The sequence below is a fragment of the Apostichopus japonicus genome, chromosome 10, assembly GCF_037975245.1.
Source record: "Apostichopus japonicus isolate 1M-3 chromosome 10, ASM3797524v1, whole genome shotgun sequence".
NCBI lineage: Eukaryota > Metazoa > Echinodermata > Holothuroidea > Aspidochirotida > Stichopodidae > Apostichopus > Apostichopus japonicus.
In genome coordinates, this window is record NC_092570.1 from 18,487,418 (window position 1) to 18,501,723 (window position 14,306).

The 14,306-nt window shown below is 37.6% G+C and overlaps 1 protein-coding gene and 1 pseudogene across 1 annotated transcript in view; both read right to left on the bottom strand.

Moving 5' to 3' along the window:
- Nucleotides 1–3,000: 3,000 nt before the first annotated feature.
- Nucleotides 3,001–14,306, bottom strand: part of LOC139974991 (organic cation transporter protein-like) — a 29,572-nt gene continuing 18,266 nt past the window's right edge. Inside the window, exons 3-11 of the mRNA XM_071982568.1 lie at nt 13,664–13,770; nt 11,588–11,818; nt 10,817–11,013; nt 9,634–9,861; nt 8,497–8,631; nt 7,252–7,337; nt 6,575–6,695; nt 5,169–5,241; nt 3,001–3,972 (exon numbers count right to left, since the gene is read on the bottom strand). Of these exons, the coding sequence (XP_071838669.1) occupies nt 3,751–3,972; nt 5,169–5,241; nt 6,575–6,695; nt 7,252–7,337; nt 8,497–8,631; nt 9,634–9,861; nt 10,817–11,013; nt 11,588–11,818; nt 13,664–13,770 (1,400 nt within the window). The 3' untranslated portion in view covers nt 3,001–3,750. The remainder of the gene's footprint in view (nt 3,973–5,168; nt 5,242–6,574; nt 6,696–7,251; nt 7,338–8,496; nt 8,632–9,633; nt 9,862–10,816; nt 11,014–11,587; nt 11,819–13,663; nt 13,771–14,306) is intronic.
- Nucleotides 12,342–12,414, bottom strand: LOC139975482 (U2 spliceosomal RNA; annotated as a pseudogene).

Genomic DNA, 14,306 nt, shown 5'->3' on the forward strand with positions numbered 1-14,306 from the left:
AAACAGCGAAAGTGGTGCGCACGCCTTGCATGTCATTAACTGTTTTTGCGTGACAACACGCGCTCGTCAATCGAGAAAAATCTATAAATGAATGAACGAATACCTATGAAATGTTATCGAAAACGTTGTACAGCGTCGAAAGCGCTGGTTGCTAGTCTCCCGTATACTTCTATACGAAACAAAAAACTCCCGTGCACGCGCGCGCCGGCATTTACGCACGTTCCTGTTTGTTTACTTATCAATTTCTTTCCGCACTGGTTATTGCAGTGTGTTCGTATATATATATTAAGTTGAAGGCAGATATATCTGTTACCTGGTTACAGTGCCTTCGCGCGATAGAATAAGTTGCCAACTTGCGTGTATGCAATTGACTTTCGTAAAAGCGACGCGAATTATGGTAGACTGCATGGACAATCATATTGGACTATCCCAGTTTCTTTTCTCGTTACGTTAAACTTGAATTCGTAAAAAAAAGTTTCAAGAAAACTTTCGGACATATTTTTATTGATTTGTGTATGTTCGGGAAGTGGAGGTGAGGGGTAGACATTATTTAAGGGGGGGGGGTGTGTTCACGGAAAAGCCACAGTATAGGAAACCGATCCAAAGTAGGTAATACTCGAAAAGCGAAATCGCAGTTAACCATATATGCGAATCTCTCAGAAGCATTCTAGGCGGCGAGTGTGAATCATTCCTTATATCTAGACGGTCTAACCAACCTGTACGACCGACATCAAACAACCCTTGTCCACTAAAAACGTTACTTGAAAGGCGAAATTCGACTTATGTTGAATGTAAGGATGCTTTAAAAGACCATTGTAATATTTTTTTTATACAACAGCGTAAGAGTTTTGAACTAGCGCCATCGTTTTCATAAAAGTTGGTTGGTTGGTGTTACAATTAGTAAGTATAGGTTGATACATTGCAAAAGTGATTATTTAACGTTTATCTAAGCAAAAATAACTAAATGGTCATGGTTATTTTCAGAAATTGTAATGGAGAAACAAACCCTACCATCAATATTGGTCAATTGTTGATAGAGATAACTGACATGAACCATTTGACTATCGCAAACAAGCTAAGAACAATCTTAGTCCATTTGTGAGATATCACAGTCTAATGTTTCTTCAAACACAACGCTGACTACTTGACGTCACCATCTAAATATAACATAACTGAGTCACAAGTGCTTGCATTTTTAACAGTTTCTCATTGTTTTATTACAATGTTTATTTTCTGTAATGGAGATGGGCTTTTTAGTTCATCAAGAAGGTCTTATTTCTGAGAAAAAGTTAGAATGTTGGTTCAATTTTTGTCAATAATACAGACAACTAAATTGTTATAGATGTTATATTGTTAGAAATATTTTATTTGACAACTTCGAGGACGCTACACACATACTCACGGGATATTTCCAGACATAACCCATGTGCAAGGGTGCAACCATGCACCATTGTTTTCACTGTGGTGGATCTCCTGTCGTCCAGGGTTTGGGTATGTGCCCCCTCCCTCTTTGGGAACTTTGTTTAAACGGAGGGTGCTTGGATGTGAAATTGTGCTATAGTGTGCAATGTTTGAAACAATTCTGAAAAAGTTTCAACTGTGAAGGATATACGGCAAAACCATGTTATATAAGTATGTACTGTAGGCCCCCTTGATTTAATTCGGGAAGTTGGGTTGCTCAGATCCCCTCAGAGGGTATACGTGGTTGCGCCGCTGTATCTATGGGGGCAAATTGTGGCGTTTAACGACAACTAAGGAACACTGCAATTCGAACTAAAAGTTGACTGCCATCGCAAAGACGGGTTTAAACGATGAAATAGAGATCATAGACACATGAAGAAATGAAACTTGTAACCTGGTAGAGTTTTTATTATATATTACAAAATATGAAATAACAAGAAAATAATGATAATATTCACCCATCTGGGGCGGATCCAGGGGGCGGTTCGGCACCGGCCCCGTTTTCTTAATAATACGAAAATGAGGTTAATAAGGTTAAGCTATAGTTTTTGTTTTGTAGGAGTGGATTGTGTATATTTCCTTGACATTAAGTAGTTACATAACACTGACATTAGCTCACTGTCAACACACAAACCTTAACTTTTTGCAGTCTGTCGTGACCAGATTCCCCCGGTGTACAAATGTACATATATATTTCATGTTCATATTCACGTAACATTTATGCAAGAAAATTGCTACCTACCCCATACAGTTCGCACTGATGTGTGTGCCTATCAGAAACATATTTTGTGGATCGAAATTTTTCCAAAACTTTGCTGACATTGAACTTTTCATATTTGTTACATTTTATGCCCTAGCGTGCTTATATATCTGGTTATTGAAGTAGCAATTATTACATACTTACAAGTACACCCGCTAGTTGCAATTAACAAGAATGGGCCTAGCCAAGACCACCTGTTATGGATTCTATCTATATCACGCGAAGTACTTATCAAAATATGATTACCTCCATTACCTGTGTCATAACTAGAATATAAAGAAAAGTCCAATTCTTCCCCTAAAAGTGATTTTACCGTATTAAATTTATCAAATTTTCCCCAATTTTTTTTTCTTGGAAGAGTAAATTTCTAAAACATGAGATCTCAAAATAAAGAATGTTTAAATGCAACTAACAGGACCTGCATGGGAAGTGCCATTTCCGACAATCTCGGAGGCATTTCCGGCAATGCGCCAACCGATGGTGCCTCGCTTGGATAGTAAATTGGTGTCCTTCAGAGCAGTTTCACCCTACCCCTTTTCGAAAACCCTGGATCAACCCCTGGCCATAACCAATATATTTATACCAAAGGTGACAATGTCGGAAAAATTTCAAAAGCCTCACTTCCCATGGAAATATCAATTATCAAATTATCCAAAAAATATCAAAACTTGAAGGGTTATTTGTCAACCGGCCGTCCTTCTTGACCTTCATTTCCCTCCATCGCCCCTCTCACCCGTCCCCCTCCATTCGACCGTACCCCTCCCCACCCCACCCACCCCTCATACCCTGACTGCTGCTTATGACTAATGAAATATAAATGAAACAACCTCAACCTGCATGAATTATATACACAAAGTATTAATTTCCATTTTCTGCATTTTGTTTTCGACAGTTCAAATGCTTCGGATTATAAAAGTTAGCTTATATGGTACTGGTTGAACTTCGGATACAATAGTGTAACTAGAATTCCATTAAGAAGGCATTTTCCCTTCACCGATAAATGATAATACCTCAACCGTTCCACAGGTCCCAAAATATGATAAAAAGTCGTTAAACTATATTACACCGGCTTTCAAAAGAATGTGTCATTACTGCATGGTAGGTGTATCAGAACTGTCTGTTTATGGGGGGGGGGGGGGGAGTTGGGGAGAAGTGAGGGGGAGTTCCCATCATTTGGAGGAATTGGTGCGTGTCTGTTTGTTCCTTTTTTAATGTGTTTTAAATATAAAGACAGCTGATAGAAAGATACTGAAAATTGTTCATATTTTCAAAAGGACGCTCCGTTAGTCGTTTGAGCATTACATTACAATACAGACCCCCCCATTCCCCCTGTGCAAGTGCACATCTCAATCGGGCCCTGATGCTGACGCAGGATGCGATGGTTCCTTTGACACCAACATTTGAATGAATGACTTTTGGGTCGCAGTATCCAGTAGATTCCATACTATATGTCCGTCAACCAAGATTTATTTTTAATTTCCATCCAAAACCGTTCTTAAGCATTATTCACTTAATAATGTAACGTCAGTTCATATTTCTTTATTTGACATGAAAACCGTGTCTTTCTTGGCGTCGTTATCGTTAACGTCTTGCTTAAAGTTGATCGGTGGCGTCTTATACAAGTCGTTGGCCTGCTGCAGGGTTTCAGGTAGAGGGCGGTTTAATGTTTCCGGTAGGAAGATCGACAGAACAGCAGCGATTCCGCACGAAATTCCGAATATGAGCAGCGGTGCTGGTTTGTAGACGTCCGCCTGAAAACATGGAATGTTAATGTATGGACAGTCTCATCATATAAATTAAAGGATGGGTTAAGATAGGAATTTACTGTTTCTACATCTTTTCCTGTTTTGATGATATACACTTGGAATGTCACTTTAAAACCATGACGTAAGACTATGACGTCGGCTTCTCATTTCAGGTCTATATTTGAATATCAATTTCGTTCACATAAATATTCTAGTTACTCGACAAAACCAATAGTTACATTTCATAAATTAATACTTGTTGAAACAACAAAAACCAAACACCAGTACGATCTTGAAAAATTGTAATCATTCGTGTAAATGTTATTTGAGATAATGGAAGTCTTATGTTCATATCTTATTAACGTTTTTGTTTCAATAAATCGATCAATCAATCAATCAATCAATCTTCTAAGGAGCTGACCTAGTGATATTTACTACAATAAGTATACCACCCAATTTCATGAAGGATCCTATATTGTTTGAAAAAAGGGGTAAATCTGAAAATTTAGAAATAATATTTGTCTATTATTTTAGAAATAATATTTGTCTATTTCTGAAAATTTAGAAATAATATTTGTCCATTTGTCTGTTTTTATTTTTGTATTTTCTCTGACGACAACCACGTTATGATTAAAACACCTGGTCCTTAACATTTTTATGCATTTACCTAATTAAAATCTCCATTTGCTATGAATGAACAGTCTGTTAAGAATTTTCGTAAAAGTTGCATGAAAACACCTCTACAAAGGAAAATAAGTATTGTAATGAATAAAAACACTATACATTCCAGTATAAGAAGTTATCATTTCTTGTAATATTTTGGAGTCATTTTTTGTCATATTTTTTGGGAAAGGTCATTTTTTATTTGGTCACATTATTGGTTGTTGCCATTTGTCCTATTTTTTTTGGTCAATTGTTGCCATTTCTTATACGGCATGTTTTTGCTATTTATGTGTCATTTTGTTTCAATTTGGTTTCATTTTTGTCATTGTCATGTAATTTTTCATTATTATCTTTAGTTTTTTTGTCTTACTCGAAAGGAAACAAAAAACAAGCTATCTGCTACGGAAGAAGAGATTTTAATCCTTTTTCTGGCTTTTTATATATACTGATTCGTGTCTCAGAGGCGGTCTTTTGTGCTCAATTTATAGCGACTACGAGGAATGTTATGTCACCTATTAAAGAATTTCTTTCTGTCTTACCAAAATGAATAATAACGGTGCAATGATCCCTCCAATGCGACCCGAGAGTGATGCCAGTCCAAATCCTACGTTCCTATAAAGACATAAGGAAGAATAAAACCAGGTAACGACTGATATGGCGACAAGATCAAGGTTTACAACATAATTTAACATCATTAATGGAATTTTCGAAACGTTGTCAAAACATACCACAAAAACAGTAACAACAACAACAACTTTGGCACAAATGATAGTCAAGCTTAGGATTACATTTTTCACATAGAAATGTCGTACACTTTAGTTCAAATCGATACTGGTATATATTGTTTTCGAGGAAGATAATTGTTTTTTTTTTCAAAAGCAACACTTAACGCATTGGCATACTAAGCGGTGGGGGAGGGGGCGGGGCCGCTCCACCTGGTACCAGTCAGGGGTGGCCATGCCACATATTGATCATATAACCAATTTAAAGCTTTCGCCGAAGATGCCACCATTTTGCATGTAAGCCACCTTACATAAACAAAGCAAAATCTCAAACAAGATGGAGACACTCCCTCCCATTAGACCAGGGGTTCCCTAACTGGAGTGCATGACCCCAGGGGGTGCGTGAGTCCATCACAGGGGGGTCGTGAGACGTTTCTGAAAGTCAAAATTAAAGTACTATTTGACTGATATATCATATAATTTAGTAATGTACAAAAGTTGGTCGTCTTGCAAACAAAGCTGCGGGCACGCCTTGACGTCGGCCTCGACATGAGGGTGGCCCTCTCCAAGACAGCTCTGAGGAGCAAACGCCATCGTGGAGGAAAAACAGGAGCATCCGTCTCATCGTGTTTGATGGGTGATTGATGCGTAATACAACTCGTGATCTGAACTTGAAGTTTCCAAATAAATATTTGTTCATCTCTTGTTTTTTCTTTATTACAATATTACACTATGAACTTGATCTTTTGCGAAGCACTGTTATGCTTATTATAGTATTATAATGACTCAGATCGTGTCTCGGAAAGTTGGGGGTTGAAAACTCTGACATCCATATGGGGTTCGTGGGGGCATACAGTTAGGGAAACCCTGCTTGAGACCATGCCGTAGCTTGCATTTGGTGTTTCGTCTCAAAACAGAGACCGACTATAGGTCAGCGTATACGTATATCGTTTCTCTATACAATTTAATTTTCATCCTCGCTGACCATTTTCCGGTTTTCTTCCATATTTGAAATCAAATTGTTATACGCAAGCGCATTAACTGCGATATGATAGGTAGTTTTTTTCAAAGTAGTATCGAAAAGCTACATAAAATAATAATATTAATAACGCTGCTTTAACGAAAATGTGGGATTCTAAATTGTTTACCAACTCCCGGTGCTTAAAATGATTTTCTTGTAAAAACATGACAATATTATTTTACCGCATTCGACTCTTTCTTACCTGATACTAGTTGGGAATATCTCCGTGCCGTACAGAAATGCTGCACCAAAGCTAGCAGTGATCCCCAGTTTACCGATCATAGCGCTGGCGATTATGAAAGGTCCTAAGTCACGTCCACTTTCTACGAAGAGGAAGATTTTGGGGTGATATAAATATGTTTATAGTAACTTTCAAATGATTCAGTGTCAAAATTAATTACTTCATTTCAATCCTAAACATATATTTCAACTATCCTGCTAGGATCGAAACGTCAGGCCCACTTACTTTTACACATTCTCTTACACAGGCTCTTTAGTGTGTAAGTAGTTTGCTAACAGTTTGTTTTATTTTGATTTTATTTTTTAATTATTAATTAAACAGGTTAATCCATCAGTCCATCCATCCATCATCTATCTTTATAGATAGATAATAATAATGGATAATTTGACTTTTGAGACGGGTCCACGAACTATAAGGCGCGACCCAAAAGTGGTTCGCGAAAATGGTTTGGCGGTTTGATCTATGGGGGAGTTTCTGATGGGTCGTGGATCCATCATTATGGACGCTTCGGGGACGTTTTGCTCGGTGATTAAAAAGATGTTTGGCAGTCTTCAGCGCGAAACTATACTCTTTGATTGGATTTATGTTCACTTCCAAGTAAATGTAAGCGATTTGCGAAAACCTGCCATTCTACGCACCTGTCTGTGCTGGTAGGAATGCTGTAATGAAACAGAAGACGCTAGCGACCGAGAGGAACAATATCATGGTTGGTCGCCGTCCCCAACTGAAAAGGAAAATATTGAAAGAGGATGTTTATTTTGGTCATTATTTGTAAATCAATTGATAGCCAGTAGTAGTAGGGTATTGCATATTAATCAATCCCCCGAGAATGAGCTTGAATTGGAAATAAGAACAATGGAAAATCACATGCATTTGGGTAATTATTCGAGCAATAATAAATAGGGTGTTGTAAAGCCAAACAATAAATCATATAAACACGTGACGTAGTACAACTATATCACACAATGATGTTATGCTTTGTGATTTAACTATTGAGCGACGATTATGAAATCATAAAAAATGACAACAAAATACTTTTTTGAAAACCTAATTCAAAGTCGGGTAATGGTTCGCAGAGCGCATGCGCGTTCCGTAACTCCTGTTGGGATTAAGTGACACAATTACCAAAAAAAAAACCCACATACCTTATCACACGTTTACAGATCGTGCCCCGTACTATAGGAGAGAAGTTTCGTTTTTCTATGTAGGTTTTCTAATTTATTGGTCATACATAACGAGATGAGGTAAATATTCAGATGATCTACTCCATGCAGGAGCCAACGTTTCACATGGATAGCTTTCGTCAAAATTCCACACGAGCGAAATTCGCCTAAAGTTGATTAAGTACAAATCTCCAGGATGGTAGAGTAGGGAGGAAGCTGAAGTGGGTAACGACCCCGAAGTGGGTCAGTGGGGTCACAGTGAACACATATTAACAATTTGTCTAGATAAAAGTAGATTCGAGTGCACAAGTTGATAGGAGACAGGTGAGTGAAAATTGATGGATTGAAGCGTTTCGGTCTAAGGATTGTAGGTTCGAGCCCTAGCCAGTTCGTTACGTTCCTTGGGCAAGGCACTTTATCTCTATTGCCCTTTTTTTCACCCGAGATGTATAAATGGAGATATGCGGTTGCTTCGGGTGTACCCTATGAAAATTCACCCAGGGGACCCGTATAGATGTGGCACTATAGTGCTCCCCGGGAGCATCTGTTTGAAATGTGTACACCTGTGTGCGTGTCTGTGTGTGTGTGAAAAGTCATCAACGACAAGGGGGTTAACCTTTTGTAAAGTCGCGTGCTATAGACCATCAACTTAATACGCCCTGTAAAATCAACAATTCGAGACAGATTTAATCCTCAGAAGTATACCGTATATATACTTACTAAATCATTGTGAATGTAATAACAATGTAGGCAGGGATCTCAACCAGACCAAGCAGAAAGAAATTGACGTATTTATCTCCGACAAGGAATGAGCTACTCAAGGAGAGCCCGTAGTAAACCATGCTGTTCACGAGCCTGTACACAGAAGAGGCAGAAAAAAGGGGGGAAATTTAGTCTTAAAATTAAATATTAAAATGATTGCTATAGACACAAAGACATTTCTGATATCTTATAGAGCCAATCAAAATTACAGCTAGCAGTCCAGGATTTCTATACCACAACTATGTCTTGGAATGAATCTCCATTATACATAGACTCGTCAATTAAAAGCGACTGGACTACTTAGTCTAAGCAACACACATCATTCGGTCATCTTCTCAGAAACCTCATACAACCCAAATTTTTCTTCTATGGCCTCGAATAGCGTGTAGGTTCCAACGCATTAGAAATTTGTTGATGAAATTATGTGGTCAGAGGTCAATGGTTAGAGGTTATCAATTTTAGTCTTGATATGCCATATAGTCAATCAGAAAGGAAAGTTTGAATGCGGTGTTTTGCTTCTAAAAGTAAACCGATTTTAATTGTAGTCACAGCTTTAAAACTATAGAATACTCCTTTCAGGCTAAATTGATCTCGCCTGCTCCTCGGTGCATGCATAAATATTAATGTCATTGGGGGAGGGGGGAGGGGGAGGGGGGAGGGGGGGGTGTGGGTTTGTTATGAGGTTTGATAATTCAACCAAATGATGTCCCTCTAACTTCAAATAAATAGCAAGGCAGCCTTGAATGACATTCTATATCATTTGGCACATTTTGTAAGATATTGTACACAGTTATTTTGAGGCCAAGATAGACTGAGCTTTTCCTATATATTGAATTGATGTTTTCCTTGTGAGATTTGGTAACAAAGGCAACGAGGTGCTTTTTATATTTTGTAATGATGACGACGACGACGATGATGATGATGATGATGATGATGATGATGATGATGATGATGATTAATTAGAAGGTGTAAGCTGTCAGTCGAAAACTGAATGTTTGGATACAGATCTTTGCATGTATATATGTTAATATATAAGTGTGCGTGTGTGTGTGGTTATGTGTGTATACATTAAAACTATACATATTACATACTCACCAGGCATAGAACATAACAAATGAATTTAGGAGAAGACGGGGTTTTTTGAAGACGTGCAGAAAGTTGACCGATTTGACCTTAATGGTGCTGTTTTCATGTACTGTGAGGTTGTCGAGGGCGCCCTCAGGAAGTTCGACTTTGTTGAATTTCTCGATTTTTCGTAACACCGCAACAGCGTCGTCCTTGCGGTCACGTGACAGTAACCATCGTGGCGATTCGACAACAAAGCTTTTAAAGAGAAATCAAACAAAATCAATTAAATTTAGTCATGGAGCTTAATTTTATTTTTTAAGACAGAAGTACTCTAAAAGCGTGGATTTATTCGATTCCACCAAGCATGCAATAACTTGATTGAAATGTAATACGAACATCTTCGTACAATATACATGTCTGGTTGAAGACGTGTAGTTTCCACAACACTGTAAACTATCGATAGCTATCGTGCATAATCAATGTCGACCCATCCCTTTCAACAAGGTTTTCATTAGTTATAAGTGAAATCGACAAAGATGGGTCATCTTATAAAATTCTCCAAGTTACTTCAAAACTTGACCAAAACCGACATGTGCACGAGGCATAATGTAGTCAAAGCAGTATGGATTCGTAAAGAAGAGTTATTTCACAGTGGCAACCTCCTTGGTTATTGGATATCGAACGGATAGTGGGTCAGTAATGGTGAGCAGATGTTAACATGTTACCAATTTAGGTAAAGTTAAGGAAATGACACACGATGGACATCGGAGTCACATGGTTATTACACACTGGCATTTTACACATAGAGAAATAATGACAGTTTTGTATGCCTTCCAAGTTTAACTCAATCTTCAGTGACGATATATCTAAGATTAGATTAATTTGAGACTGAAATAATATTTAACATCATCTCAGGTAAAACGTATTGTAGGAAGAAACGTAGGTTTGGCTTGGATTAGCTATGAAAGCGAGTTTATAAATGTATACAGCAGCCTAAGGCCATGCATGCAAAACACTGGGAAAGAGAATCGCAACGTCTTGCTCCACGTATGGTCATACCAATATAAAATATTAAACACTCCCCCCCCCGCCTCCATTCACCCTCCCCCAAATATGTTAGTCAAAGTTATAGTCTCTCTGGTATAAAAAAAAACCCATGCATGGATTACACAAAAAAAAAATATGAAAGTTCTTTCAGTTTTAAACTTACAACCACAGTGGTATGGCCAGAAGGCACGGTAAAGATATGATCACAGTGAAAAGTCTCCAGCCTTTGAGGAAGTATGCAATGGGGGCCAATAGGGTCACTCCGACACCCCAAAAGACGTTATCGATGGCTCCTGCGACACTCCGTTTGTCTGGGGCGAACAATTCCAATAGCAGGACGTACATGACGATGTTGATGCCCTATATAGAGTTGTAGAAAGATTCCAATATTTATTGTGTGGATTGTATGGATTTTTTTTATGAAACATATTATGATATCATATTAATAACAACTTTGAGCAGTCTGGGAGGGCAAAAACTAAAATAAGAAAACGTTTCAAAAACAACAGAATGGATTCTCCTATCAATTAATTACATGCATGGCGTTTATTTAAGAAAATGAAAATATTCTTGCATATTTCAATAGAATCCTTTACTTTATTTATTTTTGGGATGCAGACAATGGGTAAATGTACACGGTGGAATGGCGGTAACGAGGGATAATTTCTGTATAAATTTATCCTGCACATAATCAATGTAAGAAAGTACAGTGGAACCGTTTGAATGTTGATGATCAAGGCAACTCACTCTACGTGGCTACGGAATACTTGAATATCGTCATTTGGATGGACACCCTAACGTTAAATATAACTTTTTCACAATCGGTGCACGGTAAACACTCACATATAATGAATTAACTTTCTTAAAAAAATACAAATGACTGCGGTATAGGATTTAAAAATCAAAATTATTGTTAGATACAAATAATACTCACATTTTCAAACATTCCAACAAAGAACCAGAAAATGATAAATGAAACGTAATCCCAAGATACAGCAACAAGTATACCGAAGATTGCTTCACCAATCAGTGACCCAATAAAGACAGGTTTCCTTCCGATGACGTCAGAGAGTTGACCTCCTACGTAAGCACCTACCAGAACGCCAGCGAAGAAAATGGATTGCGATGTTTCAGCTAGAAATGCTCGGTCACAGACTAGTCCGTACTGTGTAAGGTTGAAATAAAGATACTTATGGGAATTGCCAACAAATTACGATGGAGTAATAATCCTTAGCCTATATAACATTTTTTCTTTATATGAACGTTAACGATTTTCATAAGTAGGTACCATACCAACATAAAAGTAAACATCCACCCGAAAGGCTAACCATGTGTCAAGAAAATGTCCTAAATGGACCACCTAATGATGGGGTTTTTTTCTGGCATATTTTCAGTTATCATCATATCTTTTCCTATGTTTGAAGAGGATGAAATAATAACTGACAGATTGCTTGAGGAGGCATGCTAAACTATCACCTCTTTTTGGCTAAACGAAAATTACGTTCATGTTGGAAGAAGGTGAACGTGCTATGTCAATAAATAACATTAAATGATTATCATAGCAAGATACTTTTTAAAAAATAGTCGCCCTGCAGGAAAGAACCTGGGCACGAAAACCAAACTACCGAACGACTGATCCGATTTCAACCCCAGTCCCCTTGCATCGAGACTGTGACTGTCTGATCATCGTCGGGTGTGTATAATGCCCTCGAAAGGGAACAGATACTACACATGATCTTAGCCAAAAGGCCGAGAAGGTTGTACATATATATAACGAGACTTTTGCCTGCATGCACAAACTGTTCGAGCCTCCTCCGTTGCACCAACTATACACGCAAGCATCTTTATCAGAAAAGTTTAACGCGATTATTGGCGGTTGCTTCTCCTATTTGTGTTCTGTAGCTCTCACAGTGTTCCAACAGTAGGTATGTACTTAATGGTTCGATCGTTCCTAAAAAAACAAAGATTTGTTGCCTATCGACTCCTAGGTTATAATCCATTGTTTATGCTTACGCAGGAAAGGTAATTATCTTCCAAATCTCCGGCGAATTTCTTTTTGGAATATTTCCAACAGATCGGGTTAATGCTATTCGACGATCTAACCATTTATTAACAGAGAATATCTGTTAGTTCATCTGTTAGTTCAAATAATGTAGAAAAATGTTAAATTGTATTGAATTTGAATCGTTGCTTTAAGCTGCAATTGAACTCCCTCCCCCACCCCCACCCCACCCCCACCCCCACCCCCAGTATAACTAACAAAACAAAATGGAAACTTTTAGTAGAATCATGGTAAATGGTGATATTTCACCCCAAAGTAAGGTGGAAAAGTGCACAGTACGTTTGGCAGAGATAAGAATAATTGTCTCCGTTTACATTTCGTTTTATGTGATTGTTATCTCCAAGCAAATTTCGAATAACTGTGAAATATCTTCGACAATATCTCTGTCACTCATTCGGTTTGTCGTATTATGATTGTGGGATTGAGCGATAATTCTTTTAAGTATTTTAAAAAAAAATGTATTTTATGATTCGACCGCTATCTTCAATTTTTATCTGTCAATGTTGATTATTGATTTATCAAATGAATTGACGCATATTTCTTCGTTCCTCTTTTGACATTAACCATGTTATTTTTATTTTCGTTAGTGACGAAGCAGATTTTTGTTTTTTTGTAATCTAATTTCACAGTTAAGTGCATTTTACGGCTATCAATTAGGCGAACAATAAGTTGCCGTCGAAATATTTCAAATATTCACTTAATTTAAAGTTTATTTTTGTTGCTTTAAAGTGAAAATCCAACGTCTAATTACGATAAGAATTGGCTTATTTTTCATATCCTATTAAATCTGATTTTCTGTGTTTCCTTTCGTTTCTTGTAACTATACAAAATGGCGGATCAATGTCTTTTAGGATCAAATGACTCTCGTCATGGATAGCGTCTATACACGGTCATGTGTTTCTTATATTTGAAAAAAAAATAGTGAGAAAATGGCAGATACTGCCTTACCTCGGTAACCGCCGAATTTTCATCCGGATAACTCGGTTTATAGTCGACACCGTACGGACAGTCGTCAATGACCGTTTCGTTCTGGAACAGAAGCTTACAAGTGCCATCTGAGGTTTCAAAAGGAAATGTAGCATTGTTTTCTTCCATCATTGTAACTTCCATTACAATAGACTTTAAGATATACCGTACACGTTTATCAATTCAGTAAATATACGGGGGAGGGTGTTACAGAAACACTATGTACCATACTGATACATCAGGGACCCTTTCGGAATCATTACTAAGTAGTTAAGGTTTTTGAATCCTTGTTTAAATATCTGAACAAGATCATAAAAGCATCCTTAGTAATATCTCATCTCCCAGATTACGTAAACATTTATTTATCATATTGCGTAATGCACTCTTCCCGAAACTGAAGCGAAGAACCTTAGAAATGTTTTCATATTTCTAACCAGAAAACAAGGTTTGAATGAATTTGGTAATGGAACCACTTGTACCGGTATTGACAATATCTCTCAGTGACTTGTCATATTTTTGAGCTTCAAACAAACATCGTTAACCACGCATGCGTTAACCACGCATGCGTTAACCACGCATCGTTAACTACGCACGCATGCGTTGACCACGCATGCTTCTGTAACCA